The 27,900-nt window shown below is 38.5% G+C and overlaps 1 protein-coding gene across 1 annotated transcript in view; it reads right to left on the reverse strand.

Moving 5' to 3' along the window:
* The window catches only part of SLC15A5 (solute carrier family 15 member 5), a 90,008-nt gene that overhangs the window by 41,747 nt on the left and 20,361 nt on the right, over positions 1-27,900 (reverse strand). Inside the window, exons 3-6 of the mRNA XM_004713771.1 lie at positions 23,954-24,123; positions 15,345-15,565; positions 9,326-9,512; positions 336-524 (exon numbers count right to left, since the gene is read on the reverse strand). Coding sequence (XP_004713828.1) covers positions 336-524; positions 9,326-9,512; positions 15,345-15,565; positions 23,954-24,123 — 767 coding nt within the window. The remainder of the gene's footprint in view (positions 1-335; positions 525-9,325; positions 9,513-15,344; positions 15,566-23,953; positions 24,124-27,900) is intronic.

The following is a 27,900-nucleotide window of genomic DNA, read 5'->3' on the forward strand; positions in this document are numbered from 1 at the left end:
AGTTATTTTTGTTCTTTTAGCCCCTGTTGCATATCAGGCAAATGGTTGCTACCTTCAACCAAGTTAGCAGGTCTTCATTCTAACTCAAATGATGTAGAATTAATTATTGTTGTTTTGTGTGTGTGTGTGTGTGTGTGTGTGTCTGTGTGTGTGTCAGAAATAAAGAGAGGTTAAGCATTTTGAAAATTAGGGTGATAAATAGCTTCTTTGGAATGTGTGGGAAATCTTGAGGAGTATGTAGATCTTCAATTGCTTTCACAGCTCCTGTTAAGATCATGTGTTCTGTGTTAAAGTTCAGTATGTTCAGACATTAAGATCATAGAATTATTACTCACAGGCTGGATTCACCAGAGTTTCAGCCACACCGAGTAAGATGTACTGAAAAGCCAGGTGGAAACAGGGCATGGAGGAAACAAGGATAACTTTTCCAGAAAGAGTTTGCTCCATTGAAGGGAAATCTTTTCTGTGCATTTCCAGGAAGCCAGCTACCATCACAGACAACACCACAGAAAGATGTCCAACCACTGAGTGGAAAAAATGCAAACGAAAAATGAAGTACAGTGTTAGAAATCAATAGAATAGGCCACGGTGTTTCTTATCTATTTATGCAAGGGGTATTTCCTCAAAATTATTATTATTATTTGCTCTGGGGATAGTCGGGCAGCTCACTGTATTGTCCAGACAAGGGCTTTAAACTGGTTAAAGTTGGTTTCATTAAGGCGGAGGAAATGAGAACAGATTGAAATTTTTAAAATGTGGGTGAAATGAATTGAAGTTGGAACAGGAAAATAATGGTTCAAAGCCTTGGAATGGGAGAGTTGGAAGAAGCAGAATGAACCTTTTCTAGATCCTGGTGCAGGAGATGGGATTGCTGCCAGGACTGGGGAGGGTGGCACACATTCAGAGTGACGTGGAAAGCTGCCATCTTTGTGGTCAGGGTCACTGCTGTGGTTGACTCTGTTGTTTAAGAGATAGGTCATTGTGCAACAGGCGCACAGCCCTTGTTTTCTAAAAAGGAGAGTAAGTTTCAAGCAATTTTTCCCATTCTGGTTCCCTTTCTGGTTTACCCACATTTTACAAATTAAAGTCCATTTTGGTTTCATTTCATGGGCAGTGACCAAGAGGAGCTGGTTGGAAGCCCAGGTATAGATCCTTTGCTTAGGTGTTGGTCTTAGAAATGTTAACTTTTTATTTTTTAACTAATTAGTAATACAGTCTCTGACCAGTTACCCTATGTTTATTAATACTTTCCAGAGCAATATAATGGGGAGCAATGATTATTAAAATTAGTTATTTTTTAAGGTGGCTGTGAGGTTTCAATAAAATTACATGCTGGTATTATAGGTGTTCCTGGTAGTAATTAGTAACAATTATCATTGAAGATAGAGCAATAGTTTTAAACTTTCAACGCTAGATGAGATATATCATTCTAAACAATTTTAAAGAAATATATGAGTCAAAAATGATTTGAGAAAAATTTCAATAAAATTATTTCTTCATGTGGTTTCAATCTTTATTTTTAAAACTGTTTTGAAATGGCATGTAGAGTTTATCAGTTTTCAGATTTTCTGATATTCCTCTAATTTTTGCAGAAAAAGAAAAGTAACCATTCGAGAACTTCAAAACTAGAAACTTAGGTCTAGGAAAAATGGCTTGAAAGGATGAATTAGCTAGACAAAGAGTATAAATGGATGAAATTATTCAGGTAGTGGTTCAATTCTTCTCTTCTTTTTATCTAGGAAATTTTGGTGTAAAATGAGTTTGAATTTTGTTAATATCTACTACAATAATTTTATTCTCAATTTATCATTCATATAACTGGACTTGACCCCATTGTTAGAGAAGGATATCTGAGCTTGATGGGATTCGTTTGAAATTTAGAGATAGTCACATTTTGCTAACTTGCATAAAATTTAAGATAAGGCAAAGCTTTCAATTCAGAAAAATCAATCTCATGTTTAAATAACTTAGTGTTTGTTTTGGTTGATAGAGAAACTGGTAGGCAAATTTTGTGATTATATCTCAGCATGTAAATGCACCAATAAAGTCTAGCTCCCAGAAATGAGAGGTGTGAAAAAGAAGGAAACCTAAATAACTGTTCAACAATTTAAGGCATTTATTAGTATTATTTTAAAGTAAGTTCCATTCATAGTGGAGTAAAGCTTGTGATTCAGTAAATAAAGCATATAAAAATATAAATTTCACAGATCATCTGACTGAAGAAACAGTGTGGGAGCCACATTTAACTTCTTCAAGCTTGACAATTCCCCATCTGCCCGAGAATGATATAGCCCTCCCATCTTCTTTATCCTGTTCTTCCATCAGCTGTTCTTCCCACAACACACTGCTGGGTTTCATCATCTATTTCAGTGGCCACACAGAGCGCATGGACCATACTTATGATGAGGGGGGATATTATGGAAGCGAACAGGTTACAAGTCATGATCAGAAATGTTCAGGTTTCAACGATTTGGTCTACAGCCCTTTTTCTTGGCCACAGTGAAGGCAGCTCTCTCTCTCTCTCTCTGCGTAGACAAGTGATATGAATTTCCTTCAGCACGAGTGAATGCTCCAAGGGCCCCCACTCTACAAGCCAGCCCTCTGCCCAAAGTCACTCAGTTTTACTCATTCTGGGGGCTGGGAGGCCTCCATTCTTTCCCTCGGTCTGTGTGGACCCCCACCCCACCCCCACCCTTTGCCTCTGCCTGCTACCGCCACTCTTCCACACACCCCCTTGAATGTGCTTCACTCCGGGATCTTCCTTCTTGCTGATTATGAGATTTTTTTATGCCTGCTTCTTAGATGGTCATTTTTTATGACAAAATTGTCCACTCTCCTTCTTTAGAGTCCTCTACCTCTATCCCTTATTTGCACGTTCCCACCTAGGCACTTGTTGAGAGTACCAAGACCATGGAGAGCGATCCCCACAAGGAATACAGCCATGCCATAGTCACCAAGATCAAATGTGTCAAATCGTTGCACCGATCTAGATTTCATACTTGTTATGCCCTTGGCCTCCTCTGAAAGAAACCTAATGTATTAATTCATCTACTTTGCTATAGTCCAAGTAGTATGATGGGGTCCCTGATGGTACCAAGGGTGAAATGTCGGCATGCTAAATGTAGGTTGGTGACGTAAACCTAGACTGAGGGGGCTACCTGTCCCTATAAAGATTGACAGTCCCGGAGGAGCCATTCTACTCTGTCCTGAAGGGTTTTTATGAGTCAGAAGGGACTCAATATCACTGGATGTGGAGCCTAGCAGCACAGAAGGTTAAGTTCTGGGTTGCTCACTGAATTAGGTGGTCAGAACCCATCCCATGGCCCTGCCGGAGGAAGTCTTGGCAATGTGCTTCTGTAAAGATCACAGCCTAGCAATTCCTCTGAGGCACTTCTACTCTGGCAGCCAGGATGGTGACAATTTGGAATCAACATTACTCCCCTCAAACAAGAACAACAAGTGCCATGTATGGGGTCCCATGGAGGAAGTACAAATAAGTCAGAGCTTGGCCGCTAACCGAAAGGTTAATAGTTTGGGTCCACCCACACACAGGTGCCACCAAAGAAAGGCCTGGTGATCTGCTTCTGAACCATGAGTCATGAAAAACCCCAGGGAGCACAGTTCTACTCGGACACACATGAGTTGGAATTAACTCATTGGCAACTGGTTTGTTTATGTTAGGCATAATGGAGGATACAAGATGGAAAAACCTCTGTTTTCAGACATTGTATATTCATATCAACACTGAGAATGGGGAATAGAAAAATAAATTATTCCCAGTTGGGGAGGTGAGCAATGTAATTTTATATTTTAGAGAAGGTTCCATTGTAAATGGGGATGGGGCCACAAATAGCATGAACAAAGGCACAGAAGTAGGAAAGGATTGGACACATTTTCAGAACGGTCATACATTGAAATTATTTGGAATCAGGGAGAAGAAAGATTGGGGCCATTTAATACTCTTTTTGAAAGAAGCATTTTATACCCTTCTTAAGGAATTTAAAAATTACTCTGAAGATAATAGAATCATTGTGAATTGTAGACACAGTGAAATGATTAGAATTGTCATTTAAGATGATTACTCTAAAGGCCATTTGCTGGATAGATTGAATGGGAGAGCTATTAGTGGTATAAAGATAGGAAGTTAAAGAAAAAGTCTTTGTAAGGTACAATGAATTACAATCAGGATTCCCAGTGCTGGAGAACTTTAGGGAAGATGGGGACACAAGACTCATCGATTCAACTAATAAAACCAGGGAAAGTAAATCAAGGATGAAGCAGATATCAACGTTGACTGTTCATCTAGTTGACTGGAAAGAGGACATGGTGGTAACATTAATATAAATATGCCCACTCAATTTAATATTTACACTTTCCCTCCTAAAGAGGAACTATCAGAGATGTGCATAAAGATAATTAATTTTATTCTGAACAAGTTGAATTGGAATTATAAAAAGATAGCCTAAAAATGAAAATTGTAGCAAAAAGTGAATCTGAGGAGATTGGTTGAGTCTGCAGAAAAAGACTTGAGTCCTTTGCTAAAAAAGGGTATTTAAGATCGGATGAAATACAAAGAAGACAAGACACTGCCTAGTCAGTGTCTTTGAACAAGTTTACATTTGAAGATAGGAAAGTTAAGTAAAGCCAGCAAAAAAGAGGTCAGCAATGCAATGGAATGCCCCAGAAGAGAAGTTGAAGGCACGTTTCAAAGAACAGGGTACACAAGACCGAACTCTGGATCGTTCCCTTTAATTCTTCTCTCTCCCACCCATCTTCTCAAGCACCTGCAGAGAAGCCAGATGTCTGCAGTCCACTTCCTCAATTCCATTCCCTTCCCCAGTTAATCATTACGTTCTCCAGATTTTCAAAATAGATGCCGATTGGCCGTCTTCTTTCATTGCCACTGACATTATCATTTTCATCCAAGCCTTTGTCATTTTCAATCCAGACCAGGTGCAATAATATACATATGAACTGGAAGTTTGGTTCCTGGCTACTCAAAGTGTGTACTGATCAATAGCCTACGTATTCTTTGGGAGCTTACTATTAAGATCTATTGAGTTAATTTCAAATCATAGTGACTCAAATCATGTGACAGAGTAGACCTGTCCCATAGGGTTTCGGTTGTAATCATTACGGAATCAGATGGCCATGTTTCTCTGTGGCATAGTTGGGTGGGTTGGAACTACCAACCCTTTCCTTAGCAGTCCAGTGCTTAACTGTTAGAACAGCCAAGGGTTCTTGCAGCTTGTTCTACATGCATAATCTCAGGTCCACTCTAAAATAACTAAGTATTTTACCTGAAGGATCTAGATAGCTATCGTTCTACTGTTTTATTTACTACTGTAATCCAGGTGCTGGTGAAAAATGACTTTAAGAAAAATTAAAAACAACTTTGATCCCACCATAAACTTAATCCACTACATTTTTATTCTTAACTTGTATAAGATTGCAATAGCTCCAAAGGAAAGTGCAGTTTATCAGAATGTGCACATTTTAAACCTCTAGCAGATCTGTATTTACAAGATAAAGCACAATGGTTTCAAAGGAGATATTATATCCAGATAAATAATGCATGTTTTAATATTGGCTGTGTGGTTGCAGACAGTCCATAAGAGTCCTGAAGTTCTTAAGCTTTATCCTATTATCCTACCATGTAATAATTTTCCAAATTAGGCCATAATGAGATACAAGCAAATCAAAACACACTCAAACATTAAAATTGCACTTGCTGTTTTGTTTGAAAGTAAAATCTTTATACTAAAAAAAGAAAAGAAAAGGATATTTTAGGATGTGGGTTATTGGTCAAATTTACTCCCTGAGAAATTAACAGGGTTTCTTACATAGTTTGATGCTTGAGTCTTTGACATATAAGTTCACAACCATATAGAGGAAATTCTATTGAATTCACAAAAATTCTTCTTGGATACCCGATTCTGTCAAATTTTCAGAGGAGGAAATTTGCTCATGTGAGAACTTATTGTTGCGGATACACCACTCTCATAAAGGCAGCTGTAACTTCAAAACTCATTTAGGATATCTAACATTTGTTTGTGCTTTTATTTCTGAATATGTAACAGGCCTCTCATTGACATGGAGATCAGATATGTATATGCATCACCATAAGGAATCACCTGCTGCTTTGGGTGGTGTACTCAAATTGAATTTCAACTTTGATGTCAACTTTAAGAACATGAACCTGAAGATCGTAATGTGTTTTTATTAAATAAGTGAATAATTGAATAAACGACTCACTCCAGCAAAATGTTTACAGGTTATTTCTTTTGCTGTTTGAATAGTTTCTATTTTTAGGACTGTGCAATGGATCTTCCCTGCAGTGTTCTCTGGAGAAACATATCAGTTGATGGAGAAAACATCATAGAAAAATAGCAATGCAAAAATAAAAGACTAAGTTGATCCTACTTCCAATAAGGGTGACAAGATTCTTGACCTGTTTTTAATTTATTAAATACTTTGGTTTCAACAAGAAATAATCTTTAAATTAACTAACAATTACTGGAACTAGTTGAACTTACTGATTAAATACGGAAGTCAAACCTGTGACTTTATCTATATCATAAAGGACTTTTAAAGATGAAGCTCTTGAAGATATTTGAATATACTTCATTTGCATTTCAATTTAGATGTTATATAAAAGCGAAATAATTGTTACCTCCTGTGTTACACATTTATGCTTTGTATAAGGCTTAATAACAATCTTAATTAGACTAATTGTAGTCAGATTAATACTTGGGTGTGTCAGCACAAACTTTTGAATCCTGCATACTGCTGGATATAATTAATGCTAAGGAAAGGAAATACTCATGGCACAAATAATGTGTACCTAGAAAAGGCTAAAATGAAGTATGTACATTTATGGAAGCAGATAAAGCACAAGGAATGACTTGTTCTATATTTTTAGTAGAATAAGACTGACATTAAACTAGATAAATATTTATAGATCAAGTGTGGTGACAGGAAAACCTAGTCAATATTTGAACATCATATCAAATATTTGCATTTTATACATAGTTCTGAAGCTATGGTTGGACGTTTTTTAATAGTTGGCACCCTAGAATCCAGGAATGTTGTATTTTGGATTTTTGCCTTTTGTTGTGGAAGAGCTAGAACAAGGAAGTAACTTTATATTTTCCTCATAAGTTTCTAGATTGTTCAAAGTGTGAGGCTTCTCTGTCCCTCGTTCCTGGCAGGAGTTTGACTTAGGCTTATGAGCATCACTGTCTCTCTTGCTCCCCACCCTCCTGCATTCATTATTTGCTCCCCAATGCCCTTCCCCCTCCCCACTCATTCCTGATAAACCATTGCATCAGTTATTGTCTCCATGCAGTCACTCCTTCTGCGCTTCCTAAATGGGCAAACCCAAGAGAAACAATGAAAAACAACGCCAAACAGAAAAGAGACAAAATATAAAGATACAAATAACGAGTAAGAAAGAAAAGAACACCAGCAATATTTAAAAAGCCAGAGCAGAAATTTCTGTCATGGAAAGAGCGGGAAATATTTAACTCAAGAGCAAATTGTGGAAGGGTCGAGAGGGAGGTCTACTGCGCAAGTCTCATGTTGTACCATAGCTTGAGCCATCATAATCAAGTTTACAATCATCGCATGAGCTTTTCTTGTGCCTGCAGACACCAGGCATGGCCATTGCGTACACTGCCCACTGCAGGGAGTATGTTTCTCCTCATGGTGAACCTATAGGACACAGTAAAAACTTCCCTTTCAGGTTCCCAAGATGGAAAATCTTTACAGAGCAGACAACCTCGTTTTCCTTCTACAAAGTGGTGGTTGGGCTTGAACTGCTGACCTGTGGTAGTCCAATGGGAAATCTACTGTGCCCCCAAGCTCCCTACACTATCTCTTCTTCAAAGATGATAGCCCCTGAAAGAAGAGTAACTGAGTGTTACTCTAATACTTCCTGAAAGAATGACAGGAAGTGTAAGAAGTAACTACCCGTGGTGCTGATGGTGGTTTTCATCGATGTAACATAGTTTATTGGAAGTAGCAGTAAGGATTCCAAGTTGACAATAATTTAACTTCTTGTTTTGTATTAATGATGATCATAAAACGATGACCTCAGAATTCAAAGACCTTAATTCAAAGGACACTACGTTGATCTTTTAAATGATCATTTACCATGAGCATATGACATATATATAGAAGTACCCAGGTTCAAATTAGAAACTCAATACATATTTGTTTACTCATAATTGATATACATATAAATACCATTCACATTTTCCATGCACTTGAGTTCAAGGTGAAAGGAAATTTTAAAGTCAAATTAATTTGATTATGCAAATTACTATTAAAAGTACCTAGCTTTGTACCTATGCATCTTAATAAAACATATTAATCTTCTACAATCAAAATATGAAAAATGTAAGCAAATATATAGTTGAAAATTTAAATTCCTCACACTTTTTATATTCCCAAAGCAAAATAATACACAATAAATGAACCAATATGCAAATGATATATGAATACAGACTACCTTTCACAAAACAAATTTGTTTTAAGTCCTGAAAGGAACACAATTCTGTTTCAGTGAAGTGATTAGCTTTCTCCTTTTTCTCTAGCACGTCTTGTTATCAATCTTGAAGGGAAATATTTAGTTCATTAGTGTTATCAAATAATATACTAAGTATACTCTGCCTAGGCTCCTCCTCTTGCCAACAAAAGTATGCTCCCTTTAAGATTAAACATGTTTTCAAAGACACAAGAGTGAAGAATTGCCCCAGAGAAAGTTACCCATACTTACAATGAATTTGAGATTTCCTGTGCTCAGAAAGGATTTCTAACGTAATCCTTACAGCCATGGTGTATAGAATATTTTGCCTCAAGTTGTCCATATGTGCTTTCTTTTTGGTAAATAAATGTTTGAAGCTTCTTTGAAGCTTCGTCTGGGACAGTCCAAGGCGTGTCACAATATAAATCCAGCCCAGGCTGTCCTGCGCTCATTCTGCTTCACTTCCGTACTGGTGGGGATCGAGGCAATGCCTTCCTTTCGTTTCGTGTGTTCAGAGTGCTTAGGATAATGCTGGACATGCACCGAACACTGGCTTTTGGATTTCAACACTGGCAGACGCAAAAAGCAATTTGAAAGACTTCCGGGTTGTCAAAGCCCATTAAGAGTGTTAGTTTCCTAAAACTTGATGGAATAAGTAAATATGGGTTACGGGATTAAAATTTAACTATAAAAGTTTATATACTAATGGTCTCCAAAATCTACCCTAATTAATACCTTACAATTTAGGAGTTTTAAAAAAAATGTATGCAATCCTTCAGGATGCTAAGTTGTACTTACATATGCATGCCAACAGAAACGGGCCCTCTCTCTTCGAAGAAAAGAGGCAGGTGCGGAAATACTCCATAAGCGGGGTCAGGATTAATAACGGCAGGGTGCTCATCACATTCATTATGGCAACCGGCAGAAGAAATCCATTCACATTCAGGCTGGAGTTCATGGTCTGCAGATAATACCCGGAAGGAATCTGTGGTGGAGCAGGAAGGCAACCGTTCATTCAGACCGTGGTTTCGCTTGAAGGAAGCCTCTTGTAGGCCACAGTGGCAAGACTGAGGTTGGTGCCATGCAGTGTGGGAACTCCTTGTGTCACACACAGCCTTCCCCACCCCGTGGGGAGAGCTTACCCTACCCGTAGGGGTGAGTGCCATGCCACGCAGCCTGGCCCCAAGTGATTCCCCTAGGCTCCCCCACTTTCTCCAGTTGACCTTGGCACAGACTTTCCTGGGTGGCCGCTGTGGAGGGCCATTCTTCACCCTCATTTGGGGGAGGGAGATGGGGAAAGGACGCTGTGAACCTTGGGGTCATTCAGAACCACCAGGGGGTGTGCTCCCTCATCCTCCAACCTCCATTCCCACCGCGGCCCCACCAGTGACACTACTGGCTGTAGTCCTCTTGTCCAGGGTTTGTACACTGGAATGGTGAGCTACACACGCGTTCCCTGGCTGTTCAATTCCCCATTATAAGCTGATAAAATGCCTTGTCTGAGGCATTATGGACTCTGTAGTCTATTCACAATATTATGGAAGAACCTTTTGTCATCTACCCTATGTTCTAACTTTTCCTATGGAAGGAAAGGTTGTGCCGATTTTGTGTCTAGGATGGCACAAAGAAATCAAGCTAACACTAAGTTTTAGTGTTTAGTATATATGTAGTATTTATATATATAAACTTTCCCCCCATAACAAAAAAGCCAAAACCAAGAGAAGGCATGAAAGCGTTTGTTTTTACGTAGATGAAAAGAAAATGTTTTTCTTTTCTTTTCATGATAACAGATCCTTTCAATAACATCTAGCTCAATGGCAAGCTAGACAGGAATGACTTTTCCCCTCTGAAAAGCAGGGTTCTGTATGGAGAACACATGTCGGGCGTGGGCTGCCCGCCTGTCACCTTTGGCTTCCAGCATTGGCTTTATTTCCAATGTGAGTCAAACAGGTAAGAAGGAGAGAAGACAGGCTTAGGTCTGTGTTTCCTTTTTAAATGAATTATGTGACGTGGGTGAGCTGTCCAGGAGCCCTAGGGTCAGGGTGGGTTACGCATGAGGCTGCTACACAAGGTCCGAAGTTCGAAACCATCAGCAGCGCTGAGCGACCAAGACCGGGCTTTCTACTCCAGTAAACAGAATGTCCAAACCCCACAAGGGCAGTCCTCCCTGTCCTGGGGGTGGCTTGGGTCAGACTTGACTCCTGGGTAGTGAGGATGGAATTTGGAATGGGCCAGAGCCCTCTGTCAGTTTGCTGTTGTGTAGCAGCCTGCATGCTGCTGTGTTTCTGGGATTTTCTCTCCGTATTTCAAACCCCAGCAGCGTTACCCACGAGGGACTCATTTTTCCAGGACTTCCAGGCAAAAACTGCTTACCCAGACCAAGACAGCTTAGGAAGAAAGGCCTGGCGATTTACCTCTAAAGTGTAGCTGATGAGCACCCTGTCGTCGAGGACAGCAGACTGATCGGCTAGAGCTCGACCTTGGAAGGTGAGCGCGTGGGTGGGAAGACCCTCAGAATACACAAAGGCCGCACCCAGAGACACCACCCCCACCCCAGCCCGCTGTCTGTGAAGAGAGTGCAGGACTGAGCAAAAATGGGAACAAACGAAAGCAGGCCACAATGGGAGCTACAGGGAAAAAAGACGATTAACGAGTAATCGATATTTTTATTTCCCCACTCCCACGGCCCTCAATGGTTTCTTAAAAAACAACACCACCAAAACAAACAAACGAAAAAACAACCGCCCTCACTGCCATCAAGTCCACGCTGACTTGTAGCCACTCCCCGTGGGTCTCTGAGACTGTTTACAGGAGTAGAAAGCCCTGTCTTTCGAACTGCGGACCACACAGATGGCAGCCCAATGCATAACCACGACACTACCGGGCTCCTTAATAGATTATTAGGTTTGCACTAAAAAGAAAATAAACCCAATGCCCACTGAAACTCTAACCCTGACCTGAAGACTCTGTGTATTAAGTTCCTTTAGATTTTAATACAAGGAGGCTCGATAATGGTGGGGTGGGGTGGGAAATGGAATTGAAAGACAATAGAATTTTTTTCACGAAATTTTTGGAGTTCCTCTTATTACTAGATATAAGGCAATGTCACAGGGCGAAAAGGCATCTTTGACAGCTTTAGTTCAGCAAGCTTGCTCTAATCATCCCATCATCATCACTCTCATTAGCAGCAGGGACCATTGCCTGACCGCCCAGTGGCACACAATGCTGCTAAGGGGCATGGGAAGAAAGTAAACCCTGTTCTTCTCCTTAAGGAATGGAGTTTCTTACAGTGCATGAACTGATTAGGGTCCCTGCCTCCCCTCATCCCAGAAGAGCATCCCTGCTCAAGCATCCGGATGATAACCTCTTATTTAAAACCTTCTCTAGCTCTTTCTCCGGTAACAAATTGTAAAATTTGAGAGAGTCAGGAGAATCGGAGCCAAGGAGGCAGTTAGTTCAGTGTTACAAAGTCCACATTTGTAAAGTGAGGTTAATGCTACCTTCGCGACTTAAAAACAGAAAGGGACCACATTTTCACTCAAGTTCTTTCCAGCTATAAAACTTGTCCTGGTTATAGTTTATCCTAAATCACGACTTCACCCTTAGGAGAGTAAGCAAAGATTGCTTCGGTTGGGTGCAGATGGCAAGGATGAAGAGAACATGAACTAATTCTGCCCCCAGTCCAATAAAATTAATAAGCACCTATCCCCCAACCAGAAAAAATATCTAATTTTTAAAGTGCTGGCAGTAGAATCACTCTAAGGCTGAAAGGCTCCCAGCACAACTTGGAGGTTTCTGTTGCTGATTTAAAATGAGAATTATTGTTAATAGGAATAAAGTTATTATCGGTATGAATCACAGACACAGAAACCTGTTAACTTAATAATGTGGCAAATGTACTATTAATCTTTAGTGAAGCAATATTAATATATTGCCTAATCTAAGAAAAGGTTCCAGTGTCTTGAAAGCTTGAAACCATTTGTGCTTCTCCCTCAAGTTCTGAAATCATCCCCTTTTAAAATTTTAAATAATTTTATTTCATACAAGCCTCTGAGTATTCAGAAATAATTGCTGTCAATCGAGATTCATTTTCACCTTTGAGCGGCCAGCAATGACAAATGGCAGCAGCATCAGCCTTCATATCAACATATTTTAAATGTATGTCTTGGAACTGAAGGTCAGTAATGGCTACTAAATTTAAAATATGGAATCCTATGATGTTTTATTCTCCGTACTCTGATCGCTTTTGTACTGCTGATTATTTCATCTTGGGGGCAAAAATCAAATCCTAGTCTATCCCAGTGGCCATTTCATCGAATTCTCTAAAGAGGTACAATTTAATTATTTTCTTTGAAGTTTCCTGAATAACATTACTATATGTATATAATTTTGGAACTTATATCTAGTAGTGATCTTTAGCTGAGTCAGGAGAGAGGGACTGGAAGAAATAGCAAAGCATGAGGGTTGATACCAACCCCAAGCTGAATGGTTACTCAGCCTTAGAGCTGAACTAAAAATACCAGATGTTCCAGGCTTGTTGTGAGAATTAAATTCGATACAAGGAAGCCATCCTGTAGAGTGCTGCAACATAATAGGTCTTCAAAAAACATTAGTCTTTTCCCCTCTGAAATAAACTAGGCACTTAGTTTTATTGATTTGCTTAAAAATAGTTATCAAAATGTATCCTCTCATTGCCATGAAGCCAATGCTGACTCATAAAGAACCCCCCTGTGGGTTTCCAAGACTAACTGCTATGGGAGTAGAAAGCCGTCTTTCTCTTGAGGGGTGCTGGTGGTTTTGAACTGAACTGCCAACCATGTGGATTGTAACCACTGCCACTGCCAATGAGTAACCACTACCCCACCAGGGGTCCTTAAAATCCTCAGGTGTGTCTAATTAAAAATATATGTGCAACAGTTTATAGAAAGGGCTTCAATATAGTCAAAGGAAATATCAGCTTTCACCGCACTATGAAGATTAGGTTTTACTCGTTTGTAGTGTTAGCACAATCAGTTCGAGTCTATGAATCAGATCACAGTAAGTTTACACTCATCAATTTCTTCATCCTAAGTTGTTTTTAATGATATTCATAATCATGTATACGGGTCATTAATATATATGAGCCATATATGTGACCCATATATGTGATCATGAGTATCCTAAAAACAATGGGTTCAAACATAAGACCAATTGCGAAGATGCCAGGGGACCGGTGAATGTATAGTTCGAACAGCAGCAATATACGTGTGTCTGCTGTGGTTTGTGTTTTTTATCCCGGCTACCATTGTAGAGTCAGTAGGGAAGTGGATCTTCTAAATCAGACTAGGTTTCATGCATGGTTTGAGTCCATTGGTTGGCAAGCGTCTGCAAAGGACCAGCTATTCAATACTCCCACATACAATCTACTAAAACAACTCAACTTAGCTGTTGTTGCATGTAAGCAGCCATCGGCAAGACAGACAAATGTGTGGGTTATTCTCCCAGTAACTTTATTTATGGGTGCTATGAATTAAATGTTGTGTGCTACAAAATCTTCTTCTTCTGATACTTTAACTACATACAATTGTAAAACTTTCCTTGTTTATAGATCATACAAAAATAAGCAGGGGGCTGGACCAGGCCACATGAGGGTCAATTTAGAAGACTGAGCATTGTACTGAGAGAGGGCAAATGAGCTTACCTTAAGACACTATTACGGAATTTTTCTGAGCCTCCATTTCTTCTCCAACAAATGAAGTAGTCTTGTAAGTTAATGTCTAAGTTTCTTTTTAACTCTAGTGTCCAAAGATTTTGTAAAACTCATCCGTCGACCTTCTAAATTCCAAATTGTGGGTTAGCAATGGGAAAAAAGTCTAAAATCCGTTTAAAGATTTTCCTGATCCCTTATTTTTCTCCATCGATAAGTTAGTCTTAGACCATATCACGTTATTTTTAAAGAACAATGTATACTTATAAGAGGTACTTCGGGTTAGTGTCTTTCTTCGGCTTTTTCTACATATGGTTATTGGTTCACTAAAGAGCTAATAGAGTGGGTGGGAAGAAAACCATTTGCTCACTAGTACAGTGGAGTACAGTGGAGGCGGTACTCTAATCAGTCAATTTAGCTACTTCTGAACCCCACTGTTTAAAGTTTCAACCAGGGAGGAGGGCAAAATTTTTGGCTACAGTGAGGTTTTGTCATTGTCTTTAGATTTGGGTTTTTAAAAAATTATTTTATTGAGGGCTGGTACAATTCTTCGCTGTTCCTGAGGCTTATGCTCCTATGCACTCTGAAGTGTTGTCTGTCTTATACATCTACTGGCAAATGGTTTTAGTTCCGTGGAAGATCAACAGTACATGTCCAGATTCTTCTCACGTACCGCTTGGCCTGATTCTTCTCACTGTTAGCTGCCTGCCCGTCGGTTCTGACTCATAACGACTTAACGTGCAACCGAATGAAACACTGGCTGGTCCTGCACCATCGTCACAGTTGTTCTTATGTTTGACGCCATTGTTGCAGCTACTATGTGGATCCGTCTTACTGAGGGCCGTGCTCTCTCTCCCTGCCCGCTAGAGCCCAGTTCCATGAGAGAAAGATGCACCAATCTGCTCGCATAAAACATGCAGCTTCGAACACCCAATTCAGCAGTTCTGCTTTATCACATAAGGTCACTATAAGTTGAAAGTTAGCTCACGGCACATAACAACGACACTGGCAATGTTTACGTGCATTTGAGGATGTAAATAAAGCACTTGTTGGGAGTAACAATAAGAAGAGTTTACTTGAAGCATTAATATGCAGCTACATTATTGGTGTCGTTTTAATTGCCTTCCTTACCTGCATGATACACATTCTATACAGAAGCTGAAAAATGCAGAGAGGGAGAAGCAGGAGGAAGCCTTTCGCATCTTCCACGTGGAACTCACTACAGCAGCCACCATTTACTTTCTTGGCCTGGTCCAAGCAGCCTGTCACACCTCTGCCCAAATGGTAATATCTCAGGCAGTATATTTTCAGTGCATTAAAGAACACCCCAAAGGTTGTCAGGAGGGAGCAACCTGAAAATAATCGGAGATGTTATATATTAGTAAAGACATTGCTCTTCGATTTTCCAAGATGTCAATCAAAAAGATGACAATCGCAATGGCAAAGAGCAGTAAAGTGACTGGGAAGGTTTAGCACCCAAGGGGGTGGATTCAAAGAAACAATCTTCTGACAAGGATTCGGGTGTCCTGGTGACCAGCACAAGGCGGTATCTGACAGCTGATGTGCAAAAGGAAAAGGGGAAGATCAATGGGAACATATTAAAAAGGAAAGAAAGGCGACAAAATAAAACCCCAAAGTAAAGGATTTCAGAATCTCTTAGAAGTCTCCAACTTGAAGTCATTAATGAATAAAAAACCTGAACTTACTTTTGCATCCTCAACACAAAGAACTAGTACTTTATAAAAAATATATAAATCATTATATACATAACCTTCGCTTCCCTTGGCAGGGAGAGGGTGGTATCTTATTTTGACATGGAGATGAAGGGAAATGTATTCATTCCTCTGATGTTATCCTCGGTTCAGATGTAAGGTTACACTTTGAACTCTTCAAATGACTTTGTACATGTTGATAGTGTCACTAAGAGTTCAGATTGGATTAATTGGCTTTTGACTTTTCCAGTAGTTCTCTCTGGGTGGATGTGGCTGATGCGCCAGCATCAGAAACCTTTTATTGCTTCCGCTGTTAGTAGTCACTTACTGCTAGTGATTTGCAACCCCATTGTTGCTTCTTTTATGATCTTTCAGATTCCACCTTTTCTTTGACTCCATTAGAACTTCCTGATACAATGACAGATAAGAGACCCCGTTTAGTTAGCAGTTCAGCTCTGCCATGGTGATTTTACAATTTTTTATAGCACCCTCTTTGCCCAGATAAATCTTTCCACAAATTACATAGACACCAAACCATGGTTGCAGGATAAATGATATAGTAAGTGTGAAAAGGTTTGCGTGTCCCAAAAGAATGCTGAGGTAGAATCTCAAAATGTAATTTGATCATCATTGTAATTACGTTCAAGTTTCCCACAGCAAAACTGAGGATGAAGTGCATTCTAACCGGGCTCATTGTAATGCCATAGATTATTGGTGGTCATATTTAAGTAAAGAACATTTACTAATATTTCTTTTTATTACCAGAGAGTGGCTATATTGATCTGATCTGATCTTCTCTTTAATATTGTAATGGCCCTATTATGTCAGCCTTTGATTAACTGAGGAGGCTGGGGACCTGGTAATTGAATATGGAGCCTTTCACCTTTAAGTCACTGAATCAAATCCATCCCAAATTGGTAGTGACCAAAAATGATTACATCAGTGGCCCTTTGGTGGCCTCTGTGAAGTGTGTTTCAGTCATGTGGATGGATGTGGGGATAATTGCTGATGGAGATGGACTCATACATAGAGTCACTAGTGCCCCACCTTAGGCAGATATATACCTCAGGTCCAGAGACTGATAAGGCTGAGGGTACAGAAGTCCCTGTGAGACGTACCTCTTAGGAAACAAGTAAAAGGACTCTCTGTGAGTCAGAACTGACCTGATGGCAGTAATTATTGCAGAAAACACTAGTATGAAATTTTCCTAGCTTTGTCAATTAGTTTATTTAAGGTTTTAGTAAGAGGAGATCTGAGAATATGTTGATGAATAGGTGAAAGACCAAATTTAAACACACCTGAACTATGAGGCTTACCTTCTTACCATTTCCTTATAATTTTGTCAATCTGCTACTCATTAACTTGCTCCCTGTGCAACTTTTGCACAACAGTACTGGGCAGATACCCAAACCAGAAAACTGAACCAGTGCTGCCCACTGGATCCCAGCTCATAATAACCCTCTAAAGAGCTTCCCATGCTGGAAACCTTTCCAGGAGCCGAGAGCCTCATCTCTCTTTCAAGGAGAAGCTGGTGGGTCTGAACACCAACCTTTCAGGTAGCAGTCCGTTGTGTACCTGACAGTGTCATCAGGGATTCATTAATAGAGTTAATAATTTCATTGGCCAAAATGTCTGTATGTTTCAATTAGTCCTTGTTATTAACGGCTCTATTTTTAGGATGCAAGGCTATTCCCAAAGATATTTCACCCAATTTTTTCAAGTTTAAGTGCTTATATTGAATAAATTGTACATGTTTTCAATGTTCTTTTTGAACTCATCATCAATATTTGTTGCAAAATAAATGAGGATCTTTTCTTACTGTGTGATAATTTTTTTCTTCCATTTTAGTACACAATTGAGCATGACTCTTATATTATTCCTCCAGGGAGGTGACTTAGATAAGTACTTCTTGAACTGTGCTGAATGATGCACTTAAAATGAGATGCAAAAAAATAAGTACTAGAAGTAGAATAAAATGAATAAACATAAACTATAAGTCCTGATTTTTATTACAGTCCATACACATGAAGCTACTATAAAAGTTCCATAAACATCATTTCTAACAGTTTTCTCTCCTTTTTTGTATTTATTCTGCTGTCAACTATCAGGAAACTGTTCATAGATCAGTGCTGTTACCTGGACCAGGATGTAAGAAGTACTGGCTTCAATTGAATCCACATTGTAAAAAATAAAATTTTATCTGAAACAATGATATGAAGCAATGAAAACAAAATAGTCAAGAAGCAATAAGTGAGTAAATAGAAGTGAGGTTTTCAATTCTGTCCTCTCATGATTCCATCTGGGTTCATGTGTATTGAACAGCAGTGGTACATAATTGATGGCAAACAAGGGTGCATGCAATCACTCATTTATCCAGTCTCTACCATATGGCACAGACTGATGTAGGCCCTGGGCATACAGCAGTGAGAAAGAGGTACAAAGCCCTGAGTTTTCTTTCTGATGGAAGGAATACTAAATAAGCAGGGAAATGCTAGATAAGTTCTATGAAGGAAATAAAATGGGCTGATATTATGGATATAGATTTGAAGGATATTATGGGTATGATGTAAAGAGGCTCCTCTAAGAAGACATTTAAGCTGAGGCTTGAATGACAAGAAGGAGGCCAAAAACAAAACCACCACCACCACCCAAAAAAACAACAACAACAACAACAAAAAACCTGAGAGAGTTTATGCCATTTGGTAGAAATGAGCAGGAAGTGATTCGGGAACAGAAAGGCCCATTCATTGAAAAGGAGATTGGGAAGCGATGAAGTCTAAGATGAAGTCCACAGGCACAAGACCTTGTAGGCCAAGGTAACCAGTTTATCTTCCGTGCTCTAGCAGGCCATTGTGGAGTGTGAAGCAGAGTAGAGATACTGTGCATTGCATATTTGGAAAAGATCACTCCGGAACTCTGACAGCTGTGTGAATAACAGATCTCAGGGAATCAGAGGGGAAGCTGGGAGAAAGGCAGGAGATAATGATCACTTTAGTAGCCATGGTAGCAACAGAGAGAGATGAAAAGCATGAGAAGGAAGTGCTTTTTCCTGAATGCATAAAAAGTAATACATTATGAAGCATAACATCATCTGTACTATTTGTGTTTTATTGTAATATATTTATATATTCAACAAAACATTTGCCATTTCAACACTTTTTTGTATCTACAATTCAGTGATAATGAGTTCAACATATTATACAACCATTACCACCATCCATTTCCAAATTTTTCCATTACTATTAACAGAATCTCTGTATTCCCTAAGCAATGATTCCCTCTTAACCCCTCCCGCCTACCTCTGGTTGCCACTAAGAAGTTTTTGTCCCTATATGTTGGTTTATTCCAGATATTTCATATATGTGGGATCATATAATATTAGTGTTTATATGACTGACTTATTTCAGAAGAATCTGTGGTTTCTAATGTTGGAAGGGGAATAAAGAAATGAGAAGATTTGAGGCTGATTACTTGGTTTATTTTTTTTTCCTTAACTGAGTGCTATTGGTAAACTGAGGTGACAAAGACAAAAAAGAGCAGGCATGGGGATCAAGAGTTGAATTCTGGCCAGGTTAAGTTTGAGATAAATATTCAATATCCAAGTCAAATGTCAAATTTTGAGGAAAATATATGCATATTGAAGTCAAGAGAGAGGCCCGTATAAAATTGAGTGTTTGATATATCCATTAAAACAGCTGCTATTGGGTTGATTCTGATTCATGAGACTCCATGTGTCTCAGAGTAGAACTGGATTCCTTAGGGTTCTTCTAGTTGTGTCCTTTCAGAAGCAAATCACCAGACTTCTCTTCCAAGGCACCTCAAAACTGTCAGTGGGTTGAATCTAACCCCTTCCCCCCGACCCCGGCTTTCTGTCAGTAGCTGAACATTTAAAGTCATGAGACTAGAGAGGATTAAATAGGAAGAAAGTGTGAGTAAAAGAGAGATAGCAACCCTGAAATAAATTTTAGGACTTTATATCAGCTAGGGGACCATTAGAAGAGAAAAGTTAGCCAAGGAGACTGAGACAGTGTGAACATGTGCTACATAAGGCTATAAATAAGAGGGAAGAAAGGCAAGAAAGTTGTGAACCTAAAATAATCAGATGAATGGAGAGTGAGCCAACAAAACAGAGAGGACAGGAAGAGGGAGTGCACAGTACTCAGTCCACAAAAGGACTGACAACTGTTCCAGAAAGTGACTGGAAAGTTCAGGAGGATATACTATTGAAAACATCAACATATAGACATCAAATAATCTACTTGGATTAAATCTACTAGATTTAATAGAAGACTCAGGCCTTCTATACAAATAATTTTGCTTGTCATGTAGGTCCAGCAGAAAAAAACATCCCATTGTCATTATAATTCTCAAATTGCTTTTTTGCACCATGAGCTGAAATGGGATGTTGAAAAAGGAAATCAGAAACGAAAAGTTCAACTGAGACTTCAAGCTCCAGTTAAAACGTGCGTGGAAAACACACCAGGCGTGCACATTCTAAAATAAAACAGATGAGCTATTTAAAATGTTTTATTGCAAAACCTAAAGATTATAGCTATTACAATTTAAAAAAACTTTTAGAAAGCAATTTTTCTATCTTTGTACCTGTGAGTCCTTGGCTGTGATGTTCTGCTCCTCTGACCTTGATCTAATCATGAACATCTATGCTACTTAATTATAATAAAAAAGCCTACATTGCACTCTAGATGGTAGATGCACATTTCTTCCTCTTTGGTCACCTGCCAGTTCTCAAAATTATAGCAGTGGGAAGAAATGCAAATGAAGGCTGTGCTTGACAGCTAAACATAATGGAATGCATGGTCCACATTTGAAAAGTTACCTTAAAATAAAAGGTAGCACATAAAAAAATCATTTCTTTAAGGTCACCTATGGCTTTGAATTACAGCTTTGAGGAATTTCCAATTTAGTCATCAGAGAGGAAGAAGCCAAAATAAGGATTATATACTTTGCTAGAGGGAAGACAGAGTTTTACTTCATCACAGGTGAGTCATCTTATAACTTGGAAATCATTTTTAAAAATAATAGCTAAACCCCCACAAAACAAAACATTCATTTTCTGAAGCATGTTGTAAACGAAGCTACTGGTGAATATTTTCTACACTAATTGAGCTTACAGGTGACAAAATTTCTCCTTATTAATATCCAAAGAAAAATTACCTTCTCACATGTTCAAATTTGTAATATATGGACTACAATAGGCTGGCAATGAACAGTGGACTATAAAGATCTGCATTACTTGAAAAAGAACTGCATTCCTTTATCCAGGTGAATATATTTTTAAGTAAGGTATTGAAATGCAAATGAAGGGAGTCTGAATAGTTATTTATAAAATTTAAATCTATAAATAATATATATATGCTCTATCTAGCTATGCTCAGAAGCTCTGCAAATTATTTGATAATTGTACACTTTAGAAAATGCCAAAATGATTTTCCAGTAAAAAATTTATAATGAACATTTTCCTCTTTCTTTTTGCTATTCAAGTTTAATGAGAATGTCTCTCAGATACCTTTATGCATATAGGACCTGTTCAATAGACTACTAGGAGGGTATTCATTGCTAAGTTGTAGCCCCCCCAGACTGCACAACTCTGAGAATCAAGAAAAAGAGATTCTGTGGATCATATTTCCATTGCTTCACTGACTCAGTATAGGCTAGAATAACTTCTAGCCTGAGAAAAATGATGGCTAAATCTTGTTTCCCTCTGGCTATTCTTTGAGAAATCTTAGGCAAATCACTTAAGTATGTTTCAGCTTTCTTACTCTTTCTAACCAACCACCACAAACACTGAATGAGCACTTACCATAGTCCACAAATATCAGTATATACTTAGTCCCAATATACACATATACACTTATACATATGTCTATATATACCAAGTACAGAGTATGTACTTAGTCCAAGTCTATATGTAGTCCATGTATATAAGACACTGACACCGAAATAAGAGGCCATTGAGTTCACCCTGACTCATGGCAACCCACTGTGGGTCACAGTAGACTTGCACTCAGCCAGTCATTGATCACCAGACTTTTCTCTCAAGGACTAAAGCTATTGGGTTGCTATGAGTTGGAATTGACTTAATGGCAATGAATTTGGTGTGTTTGGTTTTTACTGGATGCACCCAAACCTCCAAGCCTTTAGTTACCAGATGAGCAAGGTAACCCTTTGTACCATCCAATTCTAATTCAATTCATAAATAGATTATTTCAATTTAAAGTTATAGGCGAATTGGGAAATTATTAGCGGGGTACCACAGGAGCAGAAGCAAAGCTTAAAAAATCTATATTACAAAGGATACAATGGTACCCTTTCTACCTACCGCACAACTATTCAGTGAAAATAAAGTAATGGTGAAGGTAGTTAAGTTTCAAAAATACAATCAATTATCTTATTCTGGGTGGCGGTTGTATAGAAGAGCAGTAAAGAAAGTTGCAGTAGTAAAAGGAAAGTAAGTTAGGAATTAAGGTCAGGGTTAAAAAAAGATAGATGAATTGATAGACCAACAGAACAGAGTAGAAAAGTGAGGGATGCAAGTGACAATTTATCATATGATAAAGGTGGTGAACCAAATTAGTGAGGGAAAAATGGACTTTTAATTAAGTGGGGTTAGGATAACCGAACAGTAACATAAAACTGGGTTCATTCTTAAAATCTAACTTCCAAGTGAATCAGAGCTATAAAGCTAAAAAAGTAAGTACTAAAAGAAAATATGACTGAATTCCTTTACTATCTGGGCATGAGGGAAACTTTTACGTCATGACGCAAAATCTATAAGCAATAAGGAGATGGACAAATTTGATTAAAAACAACAATAAACCTGAGCAAAAGACAAAACAGACAGACTGAAAAATCTAGTGTGTGTCATATACTACCAGAAACAAAATAAAAAGATGATGGCAAATGGGATAAAATATTTGCAGCTTCTACTACAAAGTATCAATATCTCAAATATACCAAAATCTTAAAAAACTGACAACAAAAAGACACAGCCCTACAGGACACATGGACTATAAATATAAGGAGGTACTTAACTGAAAGAAATGCAAGTGACTTTAGATCAATGAAAATACTAGGGGGTAGCCCCTAAAAAACCGGACTTGCGGTGGCTGGAGGGGAGCTTTATGCTAGGCGAGCATCAAGCAACTTACTCAGTGCACCCAGTGGTGTCACCTGGGAAGGTTCTCTCTGGTCAGAGTGAATTCTTCAGAAAAGCAGTTTTGCACGAACTTTGTTTTTTGTGATGATCATTTAAAAGAACAGCGTGTGGCTGTGATACTTTGTTTCCTGGTCGGAAAAAAAATGCCACAGAAACTGTTGTGATGTTGAACACAGCTTACACAGACAGCGCTGTGGGGAAAACTCAAGTGTATGAGTCCTTTTCTTGTTTCAAAAAAGGTGAAATATCAATTGATGATAAACCTCATTCTAGACATCTGTGAAATTCCCAAACAGATGAAAATGTCGACTCATAGTGCATTTGGAGTTTGCTCCACCAGGTCAGATTGTTAATCAAGCTTTCTATCTAGAGGTTCTGAAAAGATTGCATAACATTATGCAACAACAGCTGCCTGATTTGTGTCGAACAGGGCACTTGTTTTGCCTGCAGAGCAATGCACCTGCTCATGCAGCCATCTCAGTGCACCAGTTTTTGGCAAACAACAGCATGACTCTCTTGACCTTGTTCCATGACACTTCTTTTTGTTTCTGAGAATGCAGAGAGACACGAAAGAACAGCGATTTGACAAAGTAGAGGAGGTGAAGAAAAAAAATGAGAGCAATGTTTTCAGCCATCCAAATGGATGTGTTTGAAAAATGTTTCCAACAATGGAATTACAGGTTTGACAAATGTATTACATGTAATGATAAGATGATAAGGTTGTTTGGGGGGGAAAAATTAAGTACATCGCTTTGAAAAAATTTTGTGTTTTGGGAGGGGGGGGACTCATGTTTCATTTTCCCTCATAATACGACTATGAAAAAAGAAAAATGATTGCATAGTTTACTTACATTTTTCTGGCTGATGAATCAGTTTAGAGTACATCATATGAAGAGTTATCAGAGCCATCAAGGTGGACATAAAAGGAATAAGTAAAACCAAGGCCCAGCCTCTTGAGTGCTGGATGTAAGCTATTCCCAGAAAGACAACAGTTGCATTTAGGTTCATGCGCCAATAAAACCTAGAGTATGCAAACAGAAATAATAAAAATACCAATGTGTATTCTTCAGACAAATATTACTAATTTTAATGCTTTTATACATGTCTAAGTTATGAAAGGATATCAAGCAAGTGAAACTTGAGTGTGCACATATTATTTATTCCATTTTCTAATGCAAGTGTAAGTCAAAAAGTTGTGCTCCTGGGTCCACTGCATATATCCATGACTCTGTGCCCAACAGAACAGGTTTAAATCCCTCTGCGGTCAATGGATTACAAAAACAATACCCTTGCCTTAGTTTCATTAGTGTGCTTTCAAAAAGACAAAAAGATCCAATTAAAACATTGGCTTCTGAGACAATCTGCTGGGCCAATTAAATTCAAGAGAGAGCGGTCAGCTAAGAAAGTTGTGGCAATTTGCTACTGGGATTCCTAAGGGGTCATCTTGATAGATTTTTTTCAAAGGACACAGAATGATCCTTGAGGCTTATTGCAAAGGTTTCTGAAAACTTGAAATCTGTCTTGGTAAGAAAAAGGCCTTGGAAGGTGTGCCAAAGCATTTTCCCGTCATGACACTGCTCATTCTTCAAGGATACCAAGGGTCGTCCTAGGAGAGTTTCACTGGGAAACATGAGCCCATCCACTCGACAGCCCTGATCTTACATGTTCAGTCTTCTCTTTGTTCCCTAAACTAAACGAACATTGAATGGAAACATGAGGAGAGTCCCCTGAGGATGCCAAAGCAGCCTTTTGTGACGTGCTGTAAACAGAGAAGAGTGGGAATTCTTTGTGGAAGGGTTAGAAACATGGAAAAACCACATTCGGAAGTGTATAGGCCTAGCTGGAGAATATGTCAAGAAACAATAGGTTTACATTTTGATATTTTGCTTAATAAAGGTTTGTATAGTATGTAGCAATACTTTTTGACTTACAATGGTACGTGTGTACTCATCAACTATTATCTTAGCTTTGTTTCAATTCTATTTAGAATATACAAATGTAGGAAGAGTGAGCTCTACTTTATCCAAATTAGAGTTAAACAATTTTATGCAAAGAGTCCTATGGTAGATGTGTTTTTTAAAAAAATTAATACGTAGTTTATTTTTAACAATTTCACTGACCTACAACTCACATATCATACATTTCCATGGGTCAATAACATTCATAAGAGTTGTTCAGACACCACTACAATCAACTCCAGTGTATTTCTTCTTCCTTGTACTTGCTGTTGTTAGCTCAAGAGCTTCTGCCAGCATCCCCTGTCATGTTCCTTTAAATCTACTGATCTGGTGGTTATCCCTATAAGTTTATCTAGCCTGGGTTTCATGGACAGAAATATCATACAAAATCAAAACAAAATATAAACAAACAGCACAACAACAATGATGCACTGAAAGAAAGAAAAACTTTAATTGAAGACAAATCAGAAAATATTAAACATGGGAACGTTATACACTGGATCAAGAGGGCGCTCACTGACGAGGTGCCACATTTTGACTTAAAATTGCAGTAATCACGCTACAATATTCTCTGTTTGTTCAATGTTCTCTCTTTCCCATCTCTGGTACAAAATCAAATTCACATGGGGGGACCCTGCAAATGGGTTTTGAGTTTTCACTGTCATCTGCAGACTTCTGCCATCTGAGTACTCAGAATTTAAACTGTTAGCTCATTCCCTCCTCTAGGTTTTGATTTTCTGGTTAACAATTCTTGGATCACACATGCTGGTGTGCTTCTTCTGTGTGGACTTAGCAAACACCTCAATATATGGGCACATGGTCTCTGTTGCAACTATTCAACTTTCTAATGTGCTGCTAAAGAAGCTATAGAAAAAATATTTTACCTATTATCTCTCAGATGAGATTGGTTAAATTGCTAAATAATCGAATCTTACTCATTTCAGTTTTCAGTGTACATTAAGACACCTACAGAGAGAGAGGTAGAGACAAGGCAGAGGAGCCTTAGATATTAACGTAACAGGGTTGTATCCAGAGGAAGCATTCACCAAAGAAATGTGTGATATCTGAATAAAATTTTCACTTGCACATTTTAGTTATTACTATAACAAATCGTTATTTACCCCATTTGCCTGGCTTTCACTTTTTGGGGGTCTTTGTATTTATTTTTATTTCAATAATTGTTTTAAGTTTAATGTTAAAATGAAAGTCTACTGGTTCCAAAATTGAGAGCCAGACAAGTGGGGTAGCTAACTAATTGTCAGTCATAATTAGGAGGCAAAATGGAAGATTTCATTGATGAGGGGTCATTTTAACATTAAACTTAAAACAATTATTGAGATAAAAGTAAATAGAATAAAACTCATCCATTCTAAATGTATAGGTTGATTAGCTTTGGGTTAAAGTTTCAATTGTTTAAATGTCAATAGATTTAAGTTTTAGAACATTCATTTCACCAACTTTAAAGGGCTCGAATAATTAAGCCAGGCTCACCAGGATAATCTCCCCTTTAATAAACTGAAAATCAACTAATTATAGATCTTAATTATATCTGAAAAATTCTTTCACTTTTGCTATCTAATGTAATTTCCTTGCTATCTTCTATTGTTCATGACTCGGTCGTAGTTCTGCACACACTACAGGTGACAGGACTGACAGAACCATGACTCCTTAGGGGTCAGTCTACGACACATCTTCCAGGTCTCCCACTCCTCTGTCCTTCCCTTTTGCTTTTTCCTTCTCCTTCTCTTCCCCCTTCCATATCGCTTGGTCTTTCCCTGTCTTCTCAGTGATACAGTAGACGTTTTAAGGTTGGCTGAAATCCATGTTTCCTTTGTGACTCAGAGAAAACCAAGTCCATGTGCATTTCCATTGGGTCGATTCCGACTCAGAGAAACAGGGGAGAGCTGTTCTGGTGGGTTGGCAAGACTGTAACACTTTACAGGAGTAGAAAATCCCTTCTTTCTCCCACAGAGCAGTGGTGGTTTCAAACTGCTGCCCTTGTGGATTGCAGCCCATTGGGTAACTACTACAAGACCAGAGTTCCCATTGCAGCCGATAGAATAATTTTAGACCACAGATGATGAATATATTTTGTTATATAAAAATCATTTTAACCATAAGTGATGAATATTTTCTTATTTTTTCCCTAGCAGTTGTATTGCTTTCATTCTAGGTAGTTTTACTTAGATCTTTTTCCCTATAGGATATAATTTTTTTCCCATATAGATTTCTAGTTATTCTAGCAGTATTTATACTTTCCCTCATAGAGTGATATGCTTATCTTTGTTGAAAATCAATTTATCTTATACATGTGGGTCTGTTCTCTGACTAATTTCTATTCCATTGATCTTTCTTTAAGCCAACACTATATTGGCATGATTACAATTACTTTGTTTTTACCATTTAAAAAGCTTTATTGAGATATAATTGATATACAATAAACTACATGTGCTTAAAGTGTACACTTTGATGTGTTTTGAATATATATGCACCCATAAAATCATTGCCATGCTCAAGATTACAGAATTTTCACTTCTAAAAGTTTTGTTTTCTTTTGCAATCCTTTTTTCCTGTCCCTTCTTGTCCTCTCCCTTCCCCCTCTCAACTTCAGGATATTGCTTATCTGCTTCCTGTCACTATGGATTAGTTTGGCACTCACAACTCAATTCTCACTGCCATTGAGTGAATGCTGACTCATAGCGACCCCTGTGGGTTTCTGAGACTGTAACTGTTTACTGTTTACAGGAGTCGAAAGCCCAGTCTTTTTCCTGAAGAGCTGCTGGGGGTGTTGAACTACCAACCATGCAGATCGCAGTCCAATATGTAACCACTACACCACC

The sequence above is a fragment of the Echinops telfairi genome, unplaced genomic scaffold (genome assembly GCF_000313985.2).
Source record: "Echinops telfairi isolate 266 unplaced genomic scaffold, ASM31398v2 ScPeMD7_21;HRSCAF=78, whole genome shotgun sequence".
NCBI classification, from domain to species: domain Eukaryota; kingdom Metazoa; phylum Chordata; class Mammalia; order Afrosoricida; family Tenrecidae; genus Echinops; species Echinops telfairi.